General features: G+C 44.2%; 2 protein-coding genes across 2 annotated transcripts in view; one reads left to right on the top strand and one right to left on the bottom strand.

Moving 5' to 3' along the window:
- Positions 1 to 25670, top strand: part of KIF5C (kinesin family member 5C) — a 155709-nt gene that overhangs the window by 27808 nt on the left and 102231 nt on the right. Inside the window, exon 2 of the mRNA XM_039244578.1 lies at positions 25355 to 25445. Coding sequence (XP_039100509.1) covers positions 25355 to 25445 — 91 coding nt within the window. The remainder of the gene's footprint in view (positions 1 to 25354; positions 25446 to 25670) is intronic.
- Positions 19396 to 19668, bottom strand: LOC120240009 (60S ribosomal protein L36-like). Its single transcript, XM_039244579.1, has one exon. It carries the CDS (start codon positions 19666 to 19668, stop codon positions 19396 to 19398), a length of 273 nt encoding a protein of 90 aa, XP_039100510.1.

Raw genomic sequence — 25670 nt, 5'->3', positions numbered from 1 at the left:
TAAGGATGTGATGCCCAGAGCCATCCTTCAACATAAAATGAAAACCATACCAAGGAAAAGCCAGTACACAGAGTATGGTAAAGAAGAATGAAAAGAGCTTGAACCTCAGTACATCCTTGAGCAGCCAAAATAATCATAGCAACTGCTACCATTTATCTTGTTATGTGAGATTTGATTTGAGACAGTTAGGTTTTCTTTTCTTTTTTTTTCTTTTTGGCAGCTTTTAAATTTTTATTTATTTATTTTTATTTTTTTACAAATAGTTTATTGTCAAGTTGGTTTCCATATAACACCCAGTGCTCATCCCCACAAGTGCCCTCCTCCATGCCCATCTCCCCCCTCGCCCCCACATCCATCAGTCCTCAGTTTGTTCTCAGTATTCAAGAGTCTCTCATGGTTTGCCTCTCTCCCTCTCCCCCACTCTTTCCCCCCTTCTTCTCCCCCATGGTCCTCCCTTAAGTTCCTCCTATACGTGCAAACATATGATATTTGTCTTTCTCTGCCTGACTTATTTCGCTCAGCATTACACCCGCAAGGTCCATCTATGTTGCTACACATGGCCAGATTTCATTCTTTCTCATTGCCATGTAGTATTCCATGGTATAGATAAACCACATCTTCTTGATCCATTCGTCCATTGATGGACACTTAGGCTCTTCCCATGTTTTAGCTATTGTGGAGAGTGCTGCTATGAACATTGGGGTACATGTGCCCCTATGCATCAGCATTTCTGTATCCCTTGGGTAAATTCCTAGCAGTGCTATTGCTGGGTCATAGGGGAGTTCTATTGTTAATTTCCTGAGGAACCGCCACACTGTTTTCCAGTGGGGCTGTACGAGTTGACATTCCCACCAACAGTGTAGGTGCCCGTTTCTCTACGTCCTCGCCAGCATCTAGAGTCCTCTGATGTGCTCATTTTAGCCACTCTCACTGGCATGAGGTGGTATCTCAGTGTGGTTTTGATTTGTATTTCCCTGCCAGGAGAATCTTGAAAGTGTCTCTTCCCCATCACAGGGCTGGCCCACCTTGACCTCTTTACAAACTACCTGCCTCCTTTCTGACAGCTACTAGAATTGTGAAGTGCAGTTTATGTCTAGTAGCAATGTCAGTCAGCAAATTAATATGTTTATGTTCTAATTACAAACTGCATTTGAGAAAAGGTTTGACAAATACTTAGTTGGTTCACTGTCAGGAGATACTATAGATACCTTGGTGACAAAGAGTGGAGCCCAGGCTTACAGATTAGGGGGAGAAAGAACTCACTTCAGAGGTATTATGGTACATTGTTGGAGGGCAGGTATAGGCGTGGGACCACAAGGATGGCATCTGGCCTAGAATGTGGCAAATGGGGCCGGGCAACGGTGTTGCAAGGAGGCTTCACAGAAGGCTAAAATACCCCGTGCAATTCATTACGAGTCACTAACAGGAACATGAGATCTTCATATCATTATGACACACACAAAAAGCGTTGCATAGTGGTGGTGGAAATCAAAAGTGGTGGTCGCGGATGCGGGGTTGACCGGCAAGAGACACAGTGTAGATGTCCTCTACCTTGTCTTAGGAGACTGTTACATGAGGGTACATGATTGTCCAAGTCATCTAGAAGGAATACTTTCAGTTCAGTACTTCAGACTGCATTTATTATATGCAGGTTAAAATAAGATTTGTGAGAAAGCTCTCTACGTATGAATGTGTGCAGAGATCTTCAAGATACATTACATGAAAAAAGCAAGGTGGGGACAGGTATATATCACGTGTGACCTTTGATGGCATACGAGTGCAAGACTAAGTTTCGGTCTGCTTCTGTATGTATGCAAGGACTCTGGAAAGATGGGTGAGGAACGGGTAGCAGTGGTGGTCGGCCTGTATGTGGGGAGGTGGTGGGCCACTGGCAGCTGGGGGATGAATGGAGGGCCGGGGTATTAGGGAGATTTCTCATCTATATCCTTTCATGCTTTCTAGTGTTTGAACTATGTGAACATATTTCTTATTCAAAAGTTAAATTAAAAGGAAACGCTTTGAAGCAGCACTATTGAGGTTTTAAGCTAAGGCGTACATGGTTTCGTTATTCTTTATAGCAGGTTATTTATTAGTTAAGGCTTTTAAGCACCCCCCACTCAGCTGTGCTCTGGCGGCCAGCCGGGGCAGATGTGCCACCGCTATGCCAGGCGCACCTGTAACGGGCCCGGGTCAGCCAGCCCGGCACTCCTTCCCTCCCAGCTTTCCACCTCCACGCCTCGGAAACCTCTCCCCATCAGTCTGTTTGGCACTTCAGAGGAAGGATTATTTGCCATCTGGATGATGGCCTATATGAGAGAAGGACTCAGTTATAGCTTTTTTCTTTTTCTTTTTTAAAAATATTTTTTAAAGTTTATTTATTTCTTTTGAGAGAGAGAGAGAAGGAGAGCAGGAGATGGGGAGGGTCAGAGAGAGAGGGAGAGACAGAATCCCAAGCAGGCTCTGCACCGTCAGCATAGGGCCCGCTATGGGCTCAAACTCACAAACCGTAAGGTCATGACCTCAGTCAGCTAAAATCAAGAGTCAGACTCTTAACTGACTGGGCCACTTATGTGCCCCCTTAATAGCTTTTTTTCTTTAAAGAAAAAAAGGGTCAGTTTCCTCTAAGAGACCAGAATACTTGAAACAAATGTAAGCAAGTGATACTTAGTATAGAAGATTTTTGACTTGAATTAGCTTGGGTCTGTTACTTCTTGCTTCTCCTGTGGGTGGCCTGTGCATGGAGGGGAACTCTTCAGTGAGCTCATGGGGACTTTCTACAAGTCAGGATTGAGGGGTGCCTGGGTGGCTCAGTCAGTTAACTGCCTGACTTCAGCTCAGGTCATGACTTTGTGGTTCGTGAGTTCAAGCCCTGCATCAGGCTCTGTGCTGGCAGCTCAGAGCCTGGAGCCTGCTTTGGATTCTGTGTTTGCCTCTGTCTCTGTCCCTCCCCTGCTTAAACTGATCTGTCTGTCTCTCTTAAAAATAAATGGACATTAAAAAAAAGTTAAAACGAAAAGTCGGGATTGGGCTTTGATATGACAGAAATACCTGCCCTCTTTCTTCTTATTTCAATACCTCCTTTTTATATGCAGCAGAGAGAGGTGGTACTTTTTGTGGTTGGGAGGCCAGCAGACATATTCCTGGATTCCTCTTCTTCCTCGGGTTTTTTCGTTTCTCTGAGTCCCGAGTTCTCCTCTGACTGTCCCTGTAAGGGGCAAGGCTGAGGCGGCTGCTACCTGCACGACATCTTTAATACGTCCCTGCAGTCTCTGTTCCTACCTATTTCTTACCCTTTCCCTTTCCATTTCTTTCCTTTCAAAAAAATATGCCAGGGAGCCTGGGGAGAATGAAAATGGTTTTGCAGTGCTTGTGTATTCCAGCAAAGAGTCTTACAAAAAGAGCATCTCCAATCCCTCATGTGTATTGTTACTTGCATGCTTTCAGTCTTTTCCCTACAACAAACACACAATATGTATTTTGTATTATATTCTTATATTCATTCTTGTATTATATTCTTATATTCATTTAAATGCAAATGTCTTGTCAAAAGAACCTAAGTAAAAATAATTCTTGGCCCCTGCCGAGTTTCAGTCCCATGTCGACTTCTTGGATTGCCTGCTTATACTGTTATCGCTGAAGGCTCAGTGCGTGTGGGCTGGCGGTGGCTTCTTGGAGCACTGTGTTGAGAGTCGTAAGGCGGAATTTGAGCTGTACTTGGGCAGTGTGGGCAAGTGTGCTGTGATCAATTAGTGATACCTGCCACGGGGTGTGTGAGAGGAGAGGCGCACGGTTCTAGGTATCTGCCAAACTTGCCTTAGACAGCCCTACTGTAAATTTCCTTGTATCTCATACAGTGCCTAGTGCTTTTTTAACTAAGTACATGTTCAGTAAGTATTAACTCATGTTGCTGTTTTTTGTTTTTGTTGTTTGAGTTTGCTCTTCTGGAAACATGATTATTCAGGTGAAGAAGTCTACCCACAGCATGGCTACTGCCCCCTCAACTCTGTTTTACAGACTTTAAATAGCATAATACAGGGCACTAAGGTCTGATTTCTGTACTCTCTTCCATTCTTTAAAGAACCTTGGCTAAGCTCATTTGCTTCCTACTTTGAGCTCTGTGCAGCAGATGTTGGAGTTGTCTTTTTAAAAAAATTTTTTTAATGTTTATTTAATTTTGAGAGAGAGAGAGAGAGAGAGAGAGAGAGAGAGAGAGCAGGGGAGGGGCCGAGAGAGAATCCGAAGCAGGTTCCAGGCTCTGAGCTGTCAGCACAGAACCTGACATGGGGGCTTAGACCCTAAACAGCGGGATTATGACCTGAGCTGAAGTTGGGCGCCTAACCGGCTGAGCCACCCAGGTGCCCCAAGAACGCATTTTAACACATCTTTATCATTGTTCTTAGCAGCGCTGATGAATACACTGGAGGCTTTCCAAGGCTTGTTGCATGAAGGTGGCTTATTGTTTAAAGCAGTAGTTTTAATGGCTAAATATTGATCAGATGCCATGTATCTGGGTAGTGTTCCAACTGTTTACATATATTAGCTCATTTAATTCTCACAAACCTTATGAAATGGTTACTATTATTATCTTAATGGCTCAAGCTTGGAGAGATTAAGTAACTTCCCCACGCAGCTGCTAAGTAATGAAGCCAAGTTTTTAGCTTTTGGCAGTCTACCTTGACCTATCTAATCAGTGAGGTTTGCTGAGCACCTGGATAAAAGGCAGAGACCTGTATGCTGTTGGGAATTTCCTTCCTGGGCCCTTATTTCTCCACATGAAGGGTTGGACACGATGGTTAAGATGCCTGTGATCCCTAGCTTATTTGACTTTAAGTTACATATTGAAGATATCTTTCAGCCACTGTAGTGCTCACTATGAAATGTGACCAATAATCTGTGCATGTGCTAGAGATACACATATTGAAGCAAAGACTTGAACATTCTCTCTCAGCACACACCACAATTATAGCTTGTCAAGGAAGAGAAACTTATTTTCCCAAACAATTAGAGGACACTAGTAATTATGTTTAATTACATATTGAATGGTTTTCCTGTTGTGTCAACCCATTGTCTGAATGGTGCTTCAGAGCAGCAGGCTACTATTTTGAGGTCTGCGGGGTTTAAAATTGCTTTTTGTTCTCAGTGTTGGGGGCACAGAAGAGTTAAGAACACGTGCTCTGGACTCAGACAAACTTGGTTCAGATCCTGAATCTGCTGCTTACTGGAAATCCTTGGCCCATTCCTTAACTTCTCTAAACATTGATTCCCTCACATGAGGGATGATAATGACACAACCTGTTGTGAAGATCACAGGGCATGTATATGGAGTGTGTGATGCACCATTTGGCTTATAAACGTTTCAGACTTGGGCTGTCATATTGTCCATTACTGGATGATTAGATGTCAATGATGGGCAGTCCTGGACCCTTCTTTTTTTTTTTTTTTTTTTTTTTAATGTTTATTTATTTTTGAGAGAGAGAGAGAGAAAGAGAGCAAGCAGGGGAGGGGCAGAGAGAGAGGGAGACAGAATCCAAAGCAGGTTCCAGGCTCTGATCTGTCAGCACAGGGCCCGACATTTGGCTCAAACCCACAAACTGTGAGATCATGACCTGAGCTAAAGTGAGATCCTTAACTGACTGCGCCACTCAGGCTCTGTGGACCCTTTCCAAGCTCTAGCCCTGATGGGTCACCCTGTGTAGGGTGGATCTGGGCTCTAGCCTGAGTGAATTGCTGCTATTCTGTACTAGCTCTGACATTTCAGGTGGTTTTGTTTGTTTGTTTGTTTGTTTGTTTTTGTCTGCCTTGTTTCAATTTTATGTCTGTGATCTCATTTTCTAAGGGCACATGAAATGGAGCTAAGAAATGTGGTCAACCATTGAAGTCATAACTATGAGTCCCTTGAGGAGAACCATGGGGGAGTGAGAGCGAATCCCAGTATTTAGTAGGAAAATTCTCTTGGTTGTTGATAATTTTGGGTAGTACCCAAACATGGCCTTAGGTAATATTGAATTACTTCGTGAAAAGTTATTTCCTTTTCATTCCCTTTTCAGTCCTTCTTATTCTGTCACAGAGAAAGCCTCAAGTTGTGCTAGCCTTTAGTCTCTAATACTTTGGCATTTCCCTTTCAACAAAAGGAAAGAGCAGGTCTGAGGTTTGCAGTGCTTGGCAGGCAACAGTATCTAGCTAGCTAGAATTCATTAATATTGCTTGGTTTTTATTGTGTTTATTTTTAGTGGCTTTTATTTACGACGTGTAATACTAATTTTTCACTTATCATCGTAATATAAAAGTTTCATTGAAAGTATAAGGAAAATTGAATTGATTTAAAGGAAAATGTGAAAGTAAAAGTTTGTGGATGGTACAGGGCTATGGCAAACATTCTGATGGTGATACAGAAATCCCCGAGTTGGGACACAGTGGTTGAGAGAGAGAAGGGGAGCCAAAACTTTTTGCTACGGAAGGCCAGTGTTGAGAAGGAAGAGATTGAAAGAGGTCAGAAGACACGGGGAGAATGCCAAGCTGTAGGACAGAGCCTCACGGAAGGGGACGGCAGGCAGGGAGGTGGGCCAGAGGCTTGCCAAGAGGCCAGTGCAGCGGTGATGGGGGGAGGCAGTGGCATTGTTGATGGGACAGCTGTGGGGCCTTTGCTGCCACTGGTTTAGCGAAAGGAATGAGTCAGGGGAAGGAAGCAGGGAATTTATTCTACTTTTTCCCAAGAAGTGTGGTGCGTGATGCTGGAACAATAAATTGAAGCAGAAACAAGGTGGATGGGAGGTTTTTTGTTTTTTAGAGTAGCAAAACTGTGCACATGTTTTCAGCTAATGGAGGGGGAGCAGACAAAGGCATGTGTGAGAGGGGATAGATGGAGTTCCAAGGTCAGGACTGTCCTAAGATGGAGGAGAGAGACAACAAAGAGGAAAGAGCAAGGACAGAGGAGAAAGCAGGATGTTACCTCTTCCCCCACCAGGCGATTCTGCGAGTAAATTTCACCTAGTTCTTGATGTTTAAATAATTCAGCGGAGAAGGAGGAAGGAGAGCCAGCTCTAGTGCCTGGAGGGAAGTGAATGGCTGTGAAGGTGGAAACCAAGGGGATCAAAGCAAACACTGACTCATTGATCTTTGGGAGGTCCTGGGGAGCGAAGGGGGTGTTCAAAACTGACATGCCTTACTGCAGGGAGGGGTGGCACTTGCTGTGATATTGCTGGAAAACAAAGAAAGACAATGAAAGTAGCAGCGTCTGAAGCCTTTTCAGACCCATCAGAAGGGGATTAGCAGAAAGCCACGTGTTTCAGACCCTCTGGTGCCGTCTAGTGAGGCTCCTTTAATTAAGGGAGCATGGTAGAGAGAGTTGGCCTCTGAAGAGGTGCTTGTTGGTCTTCAGGGGGAAGTAGGAAGTCTCCTCCACTCCACAGGGATGATCTTCTCCTCAAAGAGATGGCCTGTGAAGGACAGCCTGTTGTCGCCTTACCGAAGGTGTCAGCTATCTGCTGGGTAGGTCTTGGGCTTCAGACGCAGAGGTACTAACACACCCGCAGGTGGAACTGCGGGCATGGCAAGGGCCCAGCTCCCTGCATGATGACTGGGCCCCAAACTTTGCCCATTAACCTGCAGGGCTGAGGGCGCTTCTCCTGAGATAGCTGTGCCCACGTGTTTGTGTTCCTGGCTAAGTCGGAGCTGTGGGAGCACAGTGGCCACCGGGACCGTGAGTCATGTGGAATATATCTAATCTAGGGAGAAAAGGAAAGTCACTTTCTGTGTATGGCCCCAAGCCCAGAGCTTCCTGACCTCACGACCCGGCTTGTGGGTGCCGGAGGAAGGTCGGGGAGAGGAGGGTGGGAAGTTGACAGATGTGGAGCTGGCTTTTGTGGCAGGCGAGGAGGCAGACGTAGAGAGCACTATCCCTCGTGTCTTACTGTGTGGCTCGGTGGCAGTTGAGTGGTTAGAGACCCGAGGCATGTGTGTGGCTGGTGGCGCTCAGCAGTGTCCCTTCAGGTAAAAGTGATGTCCTGTCAGTTGGTCCATCTGCAGATCTACCTCGTGGTCTCCAGGCCAGAAGTCTTTCGGCCTGTCCCTGGCTCAAATCTTTCCAACCTACTTAGTTGCCATTGCCACTATTTGCATTAAAAGTTTTGGCCGGCCTGGCTTTTCTTCGGTTTCAACATTGCCCACAGTTACAGATATGGAATTGACCTGGAATAGCATCCTGGTGTTGACCAGGCTGAAAATCAGACTTTTCAAAGCAGCTTAGATGACTGCTTGTGGAATCACTATTCATATGCATTTTCCAAAGCAATGCTTTGATGATGGAGGGGATAGGAAAATCCTGGCTCCTTCCCTCCAGAGAATTGCCACTCAATTGGGGAAAAGACATATATTCTTAAAAAAAAAAAAAAAAAGAAAATAACTGGGGTTCCTGGGTGGCTCAGTCAGTTAAACATCTGACTTGGGCTCAGGTCATGATCTTGTGGTTCATGAGTTCGAGCCCCATGTGAGGTTCTGTGCTGACAGCTCAGAGCCCAGAGCCTACCTCAGATTCTGTGTGTCCCTCTCTCTGTGCCCCTTCCCCACTAGTATTCTGTCTCTCTCTCTCTCTCAAAAATAAATAAAGCATTAAAACAACAACAAAAAAACAAAAAATAACCGGGAAAAAAAAAAAGACTTCTCAGTGGGTGGGATTTGAAATAGTCCTTGAAGAGAGAGTAGGGTTAAGCAGAAGCATCTGTGCTTTGGCAAACAGTTGTAGGGGACACAGGAGGGCCTTAGGGTCTAGCAAGACCCCACTGTCTGGACATTCTTTGTCTTGTTCTTTATACTCCCCTGCCAGGTGGAGGGCGGGAGCCCTATCTTCTGTCCTCAGGGGAGATGGAAGGAGCCGTGTCAATTTATTTTAAAAATACCCTAAATATGCTTTAATTAATCAGCCTCTGAGATTCTTTTCCTCAAGACAAAGCTAGGTCCATCAACCCAGTTTCTTATTTCTAACCCCTCAGTCATCTTAAAGGACCACCCTGGCTTTTGCAGGACAGAAGAGGCATGAAGAATTTGGGCCCTTGTTTTATCCCACATTTATTCTCTGGGTAACCTTATACAAGTCATTTAACACCCTGAGTCTCAGTTTTTCTAACTGTAAAAATGAGTATGTCAGTATTATTTACTCCATGGTGTTGTCTGAGGATTCGGTGAGGTAATTTTTTTTTGAGAGAGAAATTGAACATGGGTAGGGGAGTGGCAGAGGGAGAGGGAAAGAGAATCCCAAGCAGGTTTCACACTGTCAATGCAGAGCCCGATGGGGGGCTTGATCTCATGACTGCAAGATTGTGACCTGAGCCAAAATCAAGAGTTGGATGCTCAACCAACTGAGCCACCCAGGCACCCCTCAGTGAGGTAATTTTTGCAGTGCACTCCCTGCTGCACCTGGTTCCAGAAACCAATAAGTGTTCTATTACTACCATTCCCCACATTATGCTGAGAATTGATCATACCTGTCCAATGAGGTGCTGATGATTAGCACTGCTAACATTCTGGGGGCTGCTTAAAATAGAAAAGAGTTACTTTACCTGAGGTTTTGCATTAAGGTTGACACATTTTTTTTTATTAGACAGTCCTCTTACAGAGTAATGAAATGGAATGAATCTGTGAAGTTATCTACATAAGGAGGCCAATGTGGCATAAAAGCAATGAAGTCCCTGAAAATACCAGCCACATTTCTAGTGTCAGTTTAACCCTAGCATTTATAGAGCTTTAAAGAACCAAGGCATGAAAAGCCACCTTTCTTTGTTGCTTCCTTGCCTTGTCTATTGGACCCTGGACTTCTGGTGCTTGGGGAATGTGTCATTTTCACGCTCAGCTTTCTAGGATCTGACAGGTTACCTGACATAAGGGACCACTAATAATTGTATGTTAAAGAAATGAAAGTATTTTTACCTAGAAAATTTTGAAAAACGTGGGAGAAACTAAAGCTAAGGAGCAAAAACCCTGAGTTGTTTCAGGAGTCGGTATCATCAACTCATGGTCACTGCAGCCACTGTGAAGTTCATTGTCGGTGCAGTGATGTCTCTTTGGATTTCAAACGTGCTGTGGTTGAAGGGGCATGGACATTGAGGTCAGACAGATCTGGACTCGATTGTGGATCTGTCATATACCGACTGTGTGATATCGGGGAACCTGTTGTCCCTGTCATATGGGAGTTTTGGCACCGTTTCCACGGGATTGTTGTGGGGATGAAAGGTATAGGCATGAGCTCTCTGCCTTGCTGTCTTGCTGGACACGTACTCGATGGCTCCACAGTTGACATACTTTACCTCGGAGGTCCTCGGAGGAGAGGCAATCTCCGACGAGTGTTTTGAGAATAAGGATAAAGAGGCCTTTCTGGCTTGGCCGGCCTTGCCAGGTGAGCTGAGTTAGCGGTACGTGACTGGCAAGGGGGATTGCAGACGCTGCAGGGTTCTTCGTGTGCCGCTTTGTTGTCTTGTGGCCTGGACCCACCTCCCGCCTCTGCCTCCCATCCACCCTCATCTTTCCGCCTGCATTGCCTGTTCCTCAGTCCCGGCTGCCCCTTGTCCTGGGCTTCTAAATGACCTCCAAAGTGGTCTTTCTGTTTGTCTTACTTCCCATTCCCTCTCCACACGTCCACGTCCTCACAGAGCGGCCAGGGCAATATTTTAAAAACAGAAACCAGATCAGGCCATTCCTTTGCTTAAAAGTCTATTACAAGGATGCACAACCGGGCATCTGCCTGGCTCTTCCCTCACTGCCTCATCCCGCCTTGCTCCTTGCTCTCTCCAGATGCACCTGCCCACTTTCCAACACACCCAGTGCTTCCTAATTCAAAGCGACCCCTTTATAAGTCACCTCTGACGGCGCACTCTGCCCCTTGCTCTCCCTGTGGCTGACAGAGCTCCAAGCCTGCTCTCTGCTGTTATATGCTCAGAACCTTCCTCCCTGCCCTCTTCATGTCCCTCACAGCACAACACTGGCTCTCACTCCGTTAGAACAAAAGCTCCATCGAAACAGAAGTCGTGTCTCATCATTGTTGTGCTCCTGGTGTCCGCAACAAGACCTGGCACACAAAGGGTTCTATCGATACTCGTTGACTAAAATAGCGAGAAGAGAAACTCTAAATCTGTAAGAATGTAAAGAGTACATATATCAGGATGAACACCGAGGAAGTGTTGAATCCCTGTATCGCTAATACCATGCTGTGTGTTAACTGTGCTGGAATTAAAATTAAAAACTTAAAAAAGAATGTATGAAAACTGCTCTGCTGTGTGGAGGAGAGGGCCAATTATGCCAGTGTTTAAGAGGTTGTGGTCATATCAAGTGGAACCTGAGAGGGAGCCCTCATGCTCACACATATAGGAAAGAAAATGACAGGAATCACCTTTGATACAGAAACATTGCTCAGTTGCAACGGCATCTGGGTGAATTGGACCTTTGTGGTCAGGAGTGTGGGGTGGCAGGAAATCATGAGCTTTGAGATCAGGTCCTCCTGCCTCTGCTGATTATGAGCTGTGTGACTGTTATTAGCTATCCTGTGTCCTTACTTGCCCACATATAAAATGGGGACAGTAACGCAAGCAGCATTGCTCTGGAGATTAGCAGTAGTCTATGCCTGGCTCATGTACCTCCTCTTCAGTCAACAGCAACTTTTATTTTTGCAGTGGAAATTTTCAAAACACTATTAATTCAAGTCATGGCATCAGAAGTCCAATTTAATTTAAAAAACCATGTAAGTGCTCTCAATGATTATCATAAATGCTGCAGAGAATCCAAAGATGGAGGAGATAGAAAACATGTCCTAAATAAATAAACAACTGAATAACTAAAAATAAATAACTAAATAACAAAAAATTATATAACTAAAAGGGTAAGATAAGTTGTAATTGTTAATAGCAAATTCACGTACAATGCTTTACAATTTGTAGAGTGATTTTTGCATGCCTTTTAAAAAAAGAATAGCATTTTATAGACTTTTTTTATTTTTTATTTTTTAAGTAATCTCTATGCCCACCATGCAGCTCAGACTCACGCCCCTGAGATCAAGAGTCACATGCTCTACTGACTAAGCTGGCCAGGCACCCCTTGTATGCGTTTTATTAGTTGGTTCTCACTTCTACCACATGAAGCAAAGGTCGTATGAGCTTCCTGACCCTTTGCAAATCTGGGAGCTCTCTGAACACAGCCTCCTTCATTTTCCTGAAACATGGTTGTGAAGAGGGAGATATTGAGAGGAAGAATAGGGTGAGAGTTGATGAACATAGGGTTCCCTTCTCAAGGGAGAAGGTACCAGTAATCCTCTCTTCATATAAGGAGTGTGAGTGCCTATTAAACAGTTATACCCTAGACAGTTGAGCGAAAGCTACTTGGAGTAATTGTTTTTAAAGTTTTTTGCTAGTCCATCCTAGGCTGGCTGTGAAGGAGGTAGCATTTGGCTTTGCTGCTGTCTCCCTGTCATGCTGATTTTCCCTGGTTGCCCTGGAGAATTCCTCCCCCAGCACACACACACACACACACACACACACACACACACACACACACACTTCTCTCCTCAGAAATGAACACTTGGTTTATCTGGGTTCTATTAACTAATGAATCTGATAAGCTATGTGCTGCTCCTGGCAGCAGACAAGAGCTATTTCTGATGATACTTAGCCTTCTGGAGCATGGTCTCCTGTGTTGTATAACCGCTAAATGTTCACATGGTGGAGCCTCAAGTCAGAAAGGGGGCAGGGAAGGCAGAAGTGTGGGGAGATTTTGCTCTTCCAATTTTACCTTGTTTGTGGCCACCTGGCCCTTCGAGTACCTTAAGCACTGAAAAATATGGTGCCCTGCCCTCCAAGTAAAACTTAAAAATCTTTTAAAAGATACAAACTCTTGTATCAGCTACAGTTAAAAAAGCTTCTTTCAGCTTTTCTGATAACAATTATGGCTGAATTCAATAACAGGAAATCTTAAAAAAATTTTTTTTGATTCCCTAAGTATTTCATCTGTCAGTTAGGTGATCTGTCTCTGCCTCTATGGACCAACATTTGGTTCTCTTGGATGAGGAGAGAGAGTCCCCTGGACTGGGATGCATGAGCCTATGTGTGCTGAGTTCAGCCCATCCATCCTAGACTTAGCTGGCTGTTGAAGACCTATTCTAGAGTCTGTACCAGAAGCCCTTTGTCATGGTGCCCATGGGTTCTCAGCCAGTGGAGGTGGCACCTTGGACACTAATTGTGACATAGCTACCCTGAAGTGAATGACTATTGCTGGTTTACATTAATGCGGTTATACTATTTTATGGAATATTTTTTGTCCTGTAACTTATGGGAGTTATTTTGTCATATGTAAAAGCAAGCCATTGTATACTGAGTTATACTGCATCATGTTCTAAGCCCACATGCACAGAATTCTTAGAAAATTTATGGTTGAGAGTTAAAATATGTTCCTGGAGGATCAATGACAAGATGCAATATGGTGTTATGGGTAGAAGGCTTGGCTGGGAACCAGAAATCCTGGATCGTACTCTAAGCTCAAATCGTTGCCTTCTACATGCTAATGAGAAGTTATTCTCTATTCCCAGAAAGGGAAGCTAATATTCCCACGCACCCTCTAAATTCATGAGCTACAAATGGAGACCAGGGATCTTAACATACCATAGGAGCAACACTGCTGTCCAATACACGTGGAAATTATAATTCTGTAAGCTGTTTCTGAAGAGTGAAAACAATTAATAGAATATTAGTTCTATTTGCAGTAAATATTTGCAGTGCATGTTTATCAGCCAAGTGAAAGTCTGGGCAAAAGTTTTTGTATTTCACATTTCAGCTAAAGGGAAGAAACTCTGCATGTGCCACTGTGTGGCTTTCATGTGCCACCACGAGCATTGGCATAACTGGGAGAGGTTCGTGGCATGGCAGTTTGACTGGATTGCACAGAGCTGAGCCAAGAAGCTGCCACCACAGGGCGATGTGCCCCAGAAAGAGGGCTCAGAGTTTTCTTTGCTATCTTCCATTTGGCAAAAGAAATCCTACATTCTACCTTCAGTGGAGCAGCTTTACACCCTCTTTCCTCCAGTGAGGAAAGTTTGATTTTTTTTTTTCAGATTTGACTTGGCAGAAAACCAGATCTGAAAAACTATAGCAGCAAGTTTTACTCATATCTCTTAAGTATATAAAACATCGAGCTCATGCCAGTTTAAAGTTTACCCCTTCTTGTGCTATATGTGGTCAAGACAGAAGCTGTTCTTATGGGGAAAATCCCAGAATGTTTGTGCTGCCCATTAGTATTGCTCATTAGCGCTGGAAAGATCCATTCTTTCACTTTACTTAGGAGGAGGCCCAGAAAAATGGGCAAAGTGTTTAAGATAACAAATATGTGAGGGGCGAAGTCCCGAACTAGAACCAGGTCCCTTGACTCAATCTAGTAATCCCTGTGTCTTGGCAGATGAGGATACAGAACAATTAAATGCAGAAGACTGGGGGTAGGGGGAAGGTCATTAGATTTTGAGATGAAATGAAAATCACAAATAAATAAGAATCTTATTTTTGCAATACAGATTCCATTAATTTCTTTAGCAGAAGTAACACTTCTGTCTTCATTTTACCTGTTAGCCAGGCAATAATTCTGAATTTCTTCATTATCACTTGGGCAGTTCACTTTCCCAGAGTGTGTTTTCCATAGCTGTCTGCGATCCCGACAGTGTTTGTGTGTCCGTGCAGTGGGGCTTTTGGCAGAAAACAAAGAATTTTAGCCTGGTTTCCTGCAGGAAGAAGGTTTACAAGATTCATTCTTGTGTGTTGCCTTTGTTCATTCTTGAGATGTGGTTGGCATCACCTTGGCAACTCAATAGAAGCCAATCGTTGCTCTGTCGGTTTCATTACGGCCTCTCCTGGGAGCAGCCTTGGCTTTGGCCAGAACTGGTACTAACTGCCTTCCTTGGGGCACAGAGCCAGTGTGGGGAGGGGGATGGGAGTGTCTGGGGCTGACGCTTGCTGCAGTCATAGAGTCCTCCTGGCATAGATGGGGGCAGGCGTCAGAGTCGGGAGGAGAACATGGAGGTCTTCATTGTGAGGCTACATCTGTCCATTAACAGATTCGTGGACCCTGGACAGGATATCGCAGTGTTGGGAAAAGTGGATAGTCACTGCCAGGTATGGGATGGTTTGCCCCAAGATGCACAGTGGAGATTTTTTCCGCTTTGGGAATTTGCAGCCCAGCTCCAGATAAAAGGGAACATGGGTGGTGGGGTAAAGAGGAGTAAAGGAGTACAGGAAGAGGCCAGGCAACTCCATGACTGCTGAAATCTTGGAGGTGGGAGATGAGATTGGTCAGCAACAACGAAGGTGTCTGACACACTGGAGCAGTGCAGTGAGTGTGGATCCCCTCCACCCTCCCACCCCCCAGCACTGGTTCCTGGTGTCCGGGCACCTCCTTGGTGCTCATCTGGCAGGCATTGGTGAGCAGCAGCAGCAGCAGACTTTCACTGGGCACACACCTAGGCCAGGGCCTTCCTGAGTATGTAGTGCTCCTGTGTGCGAACTAGAAATTGGTTATCCTCTGGGCAGACGTGGCTCCATGGGCCCATGACCTGGCAGGTGGCCAGCACCCTTTTATGAAGAGAAAGGCCCTCTGTTCCCCCCCTTCCCCCACCTCTGGAACATGGTCCTAAGCCCGCAGCTTGTGGAATTTTAACAAGGATTTCAATTTCCATTCACCCGCTTGTTTGGATACCGACCCAATGTGATGGCTCTGTATTTGGCAGCGATGCAACAAATTCAGGATCTCTGAGGACCTAATGAATGAAAGAGCAAAGTGTCTAGGATTATATCTTTCTTTGGGCACTACGAAAGGGATTCAAGTGCAGGTTTCTTTGGGAGGTGAATCCAAGAAACCCTGAAGAAGAATGGAGAAATGAGACAGAGAAGTGTAAGAAACCAATATAGGGTGTGTCAAAATCAAGTTACCACTGCGGGCAGTGGGGTTTCATTGCAACAGGGAGCTCTGAGAGCCAGTTTGGAATGCGTGCCTCCAAGTCTCCTCCTCCACTTCCACCCCTGGGCAGCGGAGCTAAAGTATTTACCCTGCCTCCTGTCAGTCATTGGGTGAGGCCTGCTGGGTTGGTGCTGGGATGGTCCTTCTGGTCTGCATCCAGTGACAGAGAGGGCTGAGGCAGCCAGAGACACAGATGCGTGCGGTGCTGGAGGTCAGGCCAGGCCACGTGGAAATGGTGAAGATTGAGAGGATGTGGTCAGGATCCTGGAAGCGTCTGCTTCATGGTGACAGTTGGTGTTATCACAGAAGCTTCTGGGGAGCTCCAGAGCTGTAATAGCAGAGCTGATGGGTCTGTGAGTACCTGCACAAGACACGGCTCCTTTCCTAAATAAATAGGCTTTCCAGCTGAACATTAAAACTTTATTTATTTTTAGAGTACAGAAGATAACCTTGGGACAGAGTTAATTTTGCTAGGACCCTTAGAAATGAAAGGCCTCATGGAGCTGAGCTTAGGAGTGGCAGACCTGGGGCCTGGAGTTGCCTGAGGTGTGACTTGGCATTACGGTGTTGTAGGGGCATCAGGATGGCAAGCCTCTGAGCTGGTACATTGTGAGTGATTGTTGCATATCAGTATCCTTTCCTTTAAAGCGTCACTGCTTGCTAAATCTGGTGTAATACAAGTGTCTAGTATAAATTGGTCAACATTTTTTATTACAAAATAGGACTGACCATGACTTGAGCACCTTCTAGAACATCAGGCATACAGTAGGTCCTTTATTCACCTGAACATATCTAATTTTCACAGTCCTGAATTGTGGATCTTGTTGGCTCCATTTTACTGCTGAGGAAACTGAGCCTCAGAGACATGGGGGTTATACCTATGTTTATGTGAATTCATTTACCCCATATATTGGTAAAATGCTTTCCTTGGACAACACTTGTATTAGCTACTGGAGTGAGGAGCACAGAAACCCTATCATAAATACCCTTAAATGTCCTTTAATCCTAGTAAACTGTTCTTTTTCTTAAAGCATATAGATATGTATAATTTTTGTTTCCCTATGAGATATACCCCCACTCAGGACCACCTTGTAAATGTTCAGTGCACAACAGTGTGTTACAATGCCTGGAAACATCTCCGTATCCATACTATATGTTGAACTAAATTTTTTGATAAGTTAAGTGTCAATTAAGAAAACTTCTCCTGAGATAAAAATCAACATTGCAAAGAAACATTACTGCATACTCACTAGGCTGTTATAATAAAGAAGACAGACAGTAATAAGTGTTGGCAAGGATGTGGAGAAAGTGGAACCCTCATCCACTGTTGGTGGGAATGTAAAATGGTGCAGCTGCTATGGAAATAATTTGTTCATCCCTCAAAAAGCGAACTCACCTAAAGTTACTGTCTGACCCAGAAATTGCACTCCTGGGTCTGTGAAGTGAAAGAGAAATGAAAACATATGTCCACATACAAAGTCATATGTGGATGTTGATAGTATTCATGATAGCCCAAAAGTAGAAACAACCAAATGTGTGTCCTGCTGATGAATGGATACATAAAATATGGTAAATCCATGCAATGGAATATTATCCGGTCATGAAAGGGAATAAAGTACTGATTTGTGCTACAATATAGCTGAACCTTAAAAACTAGGTGAAAGAAAATGTTAATCACAAAAGCTACGTATTTATGGTTCTCTGTATATGAAATGTCTAAAACAGGCAAAGCTGTAAAGACAGAAAGTAGATCAGGAGGATCGGGAGTGATTGCTCATGGGTACAGTTTCCTTTTGTCGTGATAAAATGTTCTGCAATTAGAAGGTAGTGATGGTTGTCCAATCTTGTGAATATTCCAAGGATGTGCCCTTTAATTAAAGGGGTGAATTTTATGGTATGTGAATTATATTTCAGTAAACTATGCAAAACAAAACATGTTTTGGCAGGATATTTGTGTTGATAAAAAAATGAGTATCAACATTAACCCAAGGACTTCCTGCTGTTTAGGTAATGTTTTGGAAACTTTCTTTCAGGTTGTTGCCAAAGCCATTCATAGTCGAGGAGTTTATTTTATTTAAATCCTTCTTGTGCAAACTAATACAATGTTTTAGTGATGCCTTAACCTTGGATACCTTTGGAGTCCTTAAAGTTGGGACAAATCCACACAGCTTTTACGAAGGAGGCACCTCCATCTTTCTCCTTTTTCTGGGTTGAGAGAAAAGAGAGTTAGGCAATGAACACAGCTCCCAAAATGAAAAAAAGCTGTGATGTTGATGTAGGCAGGTCTCTCTGGCCTTGGTCTGTCATGTTCTAGAGGACGATGCCAGGTCTAAGGCTTCAGGGTGGCAGATTTAAATCAGTATAAGGACACAACATTCAAACAGTTGGAGCCAGTTGTATTTCGAGCAGTTCATCGTTGCCCGTGAAGGCTTGTGGAGACAGACTGAAGTTGCACGTTGAGAGGAGGCTGGATGGGCTGACTGTAAGGTCGTATTAACTCCGAGAGGCCATGGGTCCCATGCTGTACTGCTCCAGTTCTTAACAGCAATGGCTCTCCGTTCAAGGAACTCAGCAACTGTGTATTTGGAAATAACTTAGAATTGATTGGGAGGAAAGCAGGAAAAACAAAGCACCAGAGGCTCATGCTTGTTGTTTTGTTTTTCAGAGATAGCAATTGATTCTAAAGCCAGAACTTTTAGAGCACTAGATAGCCAGGAGGTCCAGATTCTGGGCACAGATCTGCTACCTAACCTAATTGGCTGGGTGACTTTCTGCAAGTCATCTACTGTGTCCTGACCTGGAGTTTGTTTATTTGTAAAACTCAGTGTTGTGTTGGGCTGACCTTGAAGAACCTTTAGGCTCTGAAAAATTCTAGAATTTTTCTTAAAAACTTCAACTTTTCATAGCAAGTCTCACACCTGCCTTTTCCTAGGCTCTGATTGGCCTTTGCCTGCTTTTGTTTTTGTTTTCCTGGCATATATGGAGTATTTAATTATTAGTAGTAAACCATTTCTTTAAAAATTTTTTTTAATGTTTATTCCTTTTTTTAGAGACAGAGAAAGAGCATGAGCAGGGGAGGGCAGAGAGAGAGAGGGAGACATAGAATCCGAAGCAGGTTCCAGGCTCTGAACTGTCAACACAGAGCCCGATGTGGGGCTCAATCCCAAAAACTGTGAGATTATGACCTGAGCTGAAGTCAGATGCTTAACCAACTGAGCCACTGAGGCACCCCGATTAAAACCCATTTCCAGTACTGTTTGGTTGTTCTGTCTCTGTGTGCACCACCATGCCCCTCACCACTGTGCCCCAGGAAGGATGTTGGTAGGAGAGGGTCAAGAGCCCCAAGTTCCAAAGGGCTTATTACATACAAGGGTGGGGGTAAGGTAGGAGGTGAGGGTTAGTCCTTCTCGGCTGCCACTTTCCTCATGTCTGTAGGAAATTGGTTAGCTCTTCTGTCTTCCTCTTGGCCTGGATGTGTATCCACACCCTTTTCTTGATGAACTTGAGCATGCACTTGTCCTTGGAGACCTCGAGCAGTTGCATGGCACACTGCTCATATGGGGCAAAGCCACACACCTCTCGGATCATGTGCCACATGAGTTTGGTGTGCTTGGTGCGGCGCCTGGGGCGGTGGCTTTGCCTTGGCTTGTTTGTCTTCTCAGTCATTTTGTGGCACTTGTTGGAGCCCACAGCCATAGGGTAGCGTAGAGCCGTGCTGATGCTCCTCAGTGGCTCCCGTGGCAGAAAGGCTTTGCCTGTTCTTAATTCCTTTTCTTGCCAGGAAGGCTTGCCATGTGCGTGGCTACCAGTTTTTTCTTACCAGTCTTGCCCTCTTCCCTGATCTTAAGCCATTTTTTCCTTAGTGGTTTCATGTCAGTCCCATCATCATGGTTAACACTTTCTTGACTACCATGGACTATACAAGGGGACTCTGACTTTTGTTACCGTATGAATCACTTTGCTGCTGTCTTTCATATTTGTCCTGAGCATCTGCTGTTTGTAGGTCTCCTGCTTTTCCAGTAAATCATAAGCTACTTAGGAAAGCAGAATGGTGCAAAGGAAGAACATTTGCAATCAGGGACTTAAAGGTATTCCCCAAAGTAATGGAGCTGATAAAGTGACTTGGCCTTAGTTTTCCAGTTTGTGGCACAGGGATGGTAATACCTACCTCATGGAGTTCCTATGAAAATTAAATTTTTTTAATGTTTTAATTTATTTGAGAGAGAGAGAGCGAGCGAGCGTGAGCAGGGTAGGGTCAGAGAGAGAGAGAGACATAGAATCTGAAGCAGGCTCCAGGCTCTGAGCTGTCAGCACAGAGCCCGACGCGGGGCTCGAACCCACAAACTGTGAGATCATGACCTGAGCTGAAGTCGGACGCTTCAACGACTGAGCCACCCAGGAGCCCCCAGAAAAGGGTTTGGATTGTAGTGGTTGGTGATGGTGTGGGTGGACGGCAGTGAGAAGGTGGCTGAAAGAACTTGTCAGCTCCTGGACTTTCAGGAAAGAAGTCGTGAACATCTGGGACAGAGACTGTAATGATTGTTCTCGGGAATTCGGAATTCGTTCCTCTTCCTAATATTCCTCAGTGTCTGAAGGTACATCCACAGAGTGAATTTAAATCTTGCTGTGGAAATTTAAGATTTTTTTTCCCATTTTTTTTTTCTTCGTGAAATAAAGAAAAATCCTTCAAATTATCAGGCACCTTTGGTCACAAACTCTTGGTTGGTCTTAGAGATTGTTATGAGATTACTTCTCTAATGATCACTTCTTGGGTAATTAATTTCAGTTTCTCTAACATCCCTCCTGGTGCCCATCTTCTCAGTGTTTAAGTGGGTCTTTTGCTTTCCTGTCTCCCAGAGTAATATTCCTTCCAGGCTGGGGAATGGTTGTTGGTTAACGGGTCAAATGAATTAATAGGCAGGCCATATGGTTCACAGACACTTTGCTCTCAACAATTTGATAGGAGGTGGTTTGATTGTTTTTTTCTTTTTTTAATTTTAACTATAAAAATTTAAGAACCATCTGCTGTTATTTTTTGCATGTGATCCTCATATGTTATTTAGTTAGATTGCTCTCATGCAATTAGCTGCTCTATGTGGAGGCTTTCATGGCAAAGCTGGATTATTTTATTTTTGGTTGTAATGTATATGAAGTGTGTGTGTGTCCCATCCAGACTCCTTTCATAAATTGCTACAGGTTTGCCTACATGCAGTGAACTCTTGGGATTTATATGGTTTCTGCCTTAGCTACTTAAATGCTTTAATTGTGGTGGTCACTGTGATTGGTTGAGAACAGGTTACATACTAATTGCCATGGAGCAAACCAATTAGGATAATGTGATGCCAGGGTGGGGGTGGGGCTGCTATAGGTAGGAGCATGGAAGCCCTCAAAGGAGGAGAACTTGGAGTTGATATCTGAACGGTGATAAAGAGACTGTCAAATGAAGATCTCTGGTGAGCCAAATGAAGATCTGCAGTGAGATGGTTCGAAGGGGAAGGAAGTGAAGAGCAAAGGCTCTGGGCCATGGAATATGCTGAGGAATAGAGAGAAGTCCAGTGGGCTACACAGTTGTGAGATGGAGGAGAATGCAGGGTAAAGAGGGTCTAGTCTAATAAGAGAATTTTTAAGGGAGGATTTGATATCATCTAATTTACAGTTCTAGAAAGCTCACTCTGCTGAGTGGAAATTGGATTGTTAGGAGCAAGAATGGAGTCAGAGAGACCGGTGAGGAGACTATAGCTGTTGTCCAGATGAGAAACCGTGGTGGCTTGGGCTAAGTCGTATGGCATAGATGATGAGATGATAGGCTTTGGGATATACTTGGGATATGGAATCTATGGGATGTACCTGATGATTTTGGTTTCTTCCTCAGATATGGAGGGATTGATTTCATTTTTGGTCAGTTAAGTGTGAAGTGGCTAATGAAATGTAAGGGGTTTAAATGTCCACGGGTGATTGAATATATGAATTTGGAGCTTATGTGAGGTTTGAAAGCTGAAGGGTTCATTTATATTATGTGAAGGTCAAGAATGTAGACAGAGGATGCTGAGATCTGAGTCCGGGACACACCATCATTTAGAAGCCTGGAAGAGACACAAGCAAAGGACACTGTCAGACAGTAGCCAGAGAGATTGGAGAACCTCGTGCTGAATAGGTACCTGGAAAGGAAAGTGTCTCCAGGAGTAATTGGTGCCTTCATCATTCAGTTTCAAGTGCTAGCACTTAGCACTCCTATTAAAATGTTAATCGAAAGATGTACTCTGTAGCTGAACATTTAGTGACAGCTACAGCACGCTGGGCCCAATGCCTGTCCACAGAAACCCTCAGCAACAGTGGGATCAGAAACAGGGAGACTCTTGTCTCCTGGGAACCATGGGAGATGGGGCTTTGTTGAAGTCTCCATCGGGGCTGTGAGATTTTCATACCGTTGCCAAAGTGGCAAAGAGTAATTTGTTGTTGTTTGATGGCAGTTGTATATACAGCTCACATGGCTATGCCACAAATCAGTTCTTTGAAAATAATCAGTAACTATGGGGCGCCTGGGTGGCTCTGTCGGTTAAGTGTCTGACTTTGGCTCAGGTCATGATCTCACGGTTCGTGAGTTTGAGCCCTGCGTTGGGCTTTGTGCTGACTGACAGCTCAGAGCCTGGAGCCTGCTTCATATTCTGTATCTCCCCCTCTCTCTGACCCTCCCTTGCTCACACTGTCTCTCTCTCCCTCTCTCTCTCAGAAAAAAAATTAAAAAAAAAAAAAAAGAAAATAATCAGTAACTAAATTTTAATTCTGTATTTTAATTTCAAGGCTCTAAGTCTCACTTAAAATAAAAACTTACATAGCCAACTCAGTGTGTGACAAGACAAAAATACTTAAGTTTTTAACTTCTTTATATTCCAGTCCTGATGAGAAGTCTCAAAACAAATCATTTTCTAAATTTTATCATTTCTTGAAGGCAGTTTCTGTTTGGGAGTTAACTTCAGCTTATGGAAAATTGTTGTATTATCTGTGTCATTTGATAAATGATATTATGTAAATGAGGAATGGCAATTTCTTGCTTTCTATCTCTCTTAAAATGAATATATAATACGCTTCAACAAACATTTTAAGTTGAAGGGCAAAGTTGGGGAATCCTATTTTGTTATACCATTTATATAAATCAAGAGGTCATTTTTCCAGCTGTAGTAAGTGCATTTTCTTCAAGACCCAAAGCACACTCATTCTGGAAACAAGATGGTTTATATTTGTGATTCTCATCAAGTTTGGAGAAATAGTGGATTTGTTTGAAATTAAGCAAAGCTATACAGTTTTTTTTAAATAAGGTTCAGCTGGTGACAAAAAACTTAGGCAAACTCTGTAAATGTGTGTTCTGACCTCTTACCTTAGTGACATTTAGTTAATTTTATGAATAGATAAAACTAAGAAGAATGTAGTGGACTGGAAGTTGACAATTGTTCACCAAGGAGGAATATTTTCTTGGTTATCCAAACCAAAAGCTTGGCTTACTAATGGGATGAGACTTGGCTAGGAACAAAACATCAGAAAATAACCCCCCTTTCCATAATTTTAACAAGATCATTGGCTCTGTTGCTTATATAAAACGATATTTTGAGCACGTGAGTGGCACAGTTGGTTGAGTGCCCAACTTTGGCTCGGGTCATGGTTTTGCAGTTCGTGTGTTCAAACCCCATGTCAGGCTCACTGTTTGTAGTGCCGAGTCCGCTTCAGCTTCTGTTCCTCTCTCTCTGCCCCTCTCCCACTTGTGGTCTCTCAAAAATAAATAAACATTAAAAAAAACCCTACAATATTTTGTGGGACCTCAAAATTCTCCATTTCTTCTAAGACCAGACAGGAAGTAGCTCATTTACCTGGTTGACTGAATTCCAGTTTCAAAGACCAAAAGCTCAAGTATAACGCCAGAAGTATAGGACCTTACCGATGTGTAGCACTACCCGCGGTCATAAAAGAGTACAATGCTAAGCCAGCTGGCAGCCGTGTACTCTTGTGTGAAGGTTATAGGATGTAACAAGCCTTGTCCTTGAGTGTCTCATGAGCAGTTATCTTTTTGAGGCACTGGACTGTCCTGGGGTAAATGTTCCTGGTGTCCAAGCCACACGTAGGAGGTAAGGGTGGGAGGAAAGGAGACTCCAAGCTCCCCTCCCTCTTTCCCTTCTCCTGCCCTGCCCTGCTACTTGGGACGTGTCTGGGTAGATCAGGCTGTGGGAAAGGGCAGGGGGAGGGCCACCCCTTGCCCGGGCAGTGCTGGTGTGAAGAAGGTTCTCCCTGGGAAGACGCTGTGTCTTCTCAGCCACTGGCCTCCCCGCTTCTCAGCACTGTGCCTGGCCTGTGCGTGCCCAGTGACTCCTCGGCGAATGTGGAGTGCTTCCGGGGTCAGGGATCATGCAGCCGCAGGGCAGGGCTTCTTCCTTTCCTTCTGACAGTTACTCCCTTGGACGGTGTACCGCGTCGTCTCAGACCAGATCCCAAGAAGTTGCACCTGGGGAAGCCGTTTGATGTACTGTACAGAAGGGTCCCCTGTGACTTGAAAGGCTCTACCCAGTTAAGGCATCACTTATCCATATGAAGAAAACACTGGATTCTCTGGGACACAAAGCAATCATAACTTGCCATTAAGAGCAGCTTCTTAAATCTGATCATGTCATTTTTCCACTGAATATAAGCCAAGCACCTCACCTTGACAGGCAGTGCCCTGCGTGAATTGGCTCCTGATTTCCATTCTCCTCTCCTGTGGTACCACACTCCAGTGCGGTGAGCCCTCCAGGCCCCTTCCTGTCTGCTCTACCCTCTGCTCTGTCTGGTATGTTTTTCCATGGCTCTTCACGTGCCTCGATCTTTCTGATCCTTTAAAAGATCCACTTAAGTGACATTTCTTCAGGAAGGTCTGCTTTGCTCTCTCTGTTGTCCCCTCTGTCCCGTTGTTTTATACCTCCGCACTTTGTGGTCCCCCGGGTGTTTGCTTTTTTTGTTTATCGGCTATTTGCCACACTTGATTGAGCACTTTACAGGTAGGACCATTTTCTGATTTGGGTAGACTCTAGTCCAGTGCCTGGTTCAGAAGAAGCTCTCCCTAAGTAAATATTTGTTCAGATGGATGAATGAAGCAACAACCTACTTTTATCAGAAAAAGTGTTTCAAGTTAAAAAAAAAAAAAACACCTCCTTTTCTTTCTTGGATTCTCAACATGCAGTACACATACACGCATTGTATATGTGGTTCACACTGTAATAATTCCATGGTCTTCGTACGGAACTGCCTTCAAGGATAGGGTTTGTGATTTAGTGCCTGTGGTCTAACTGCTCTTAGTGCTTTTTATTCCTAAACTTCTAATGTGTTTTCTCCACCCTTTCCTTTCGCCTTTCTTTTTTAGCAAGGGAAGCCATATGTCTTCGACAGAGTGCTGCCTCCCAGCACGACCCAAGAGCAGGTTTACAATGCGTGTGCAAAGCAAATTGTCAAAGGTAAGTGCTATTTCTTTATTTCCTCCTGGGCCTTTCAGAGTAATTGAAAACATTAAGTGATATTTGCAGCCTAGGAATCAATGTGCCTTGACTATAAGCAGAGGCCTCTTAATTGGAAACACTGAATTATAGCTTGAGCTCTGGTCCTGATTTGCTATGATGTCAGGCAAGCTCTTTAGCCTCTCCGTACCTCCTTGCCAAGGAAATTTCTTTATTTCTTCTGCC

Source organism: Hyaena hyaena, unplaced genomic scaffold (genome assembly GCF_003009895.1).
Source record: "Hyaena hyaena isolate Hyena2069 unplaced genomic scaffold, ASM300989v1 scaffold_246, whole genome shotgun sequence".
NCBI classification, from domain to species: domain Eukaryota; kingdom Metazoa; phylum Chordata; class Mammalia; order Carnivora; family Hyaenidae; genus Hyaena; species Hyaena hyaena.
Note: the sequence above shows the minus strand (reverse complement) of the source record. Positions and strands in the feature narration are given on the sequence as shown.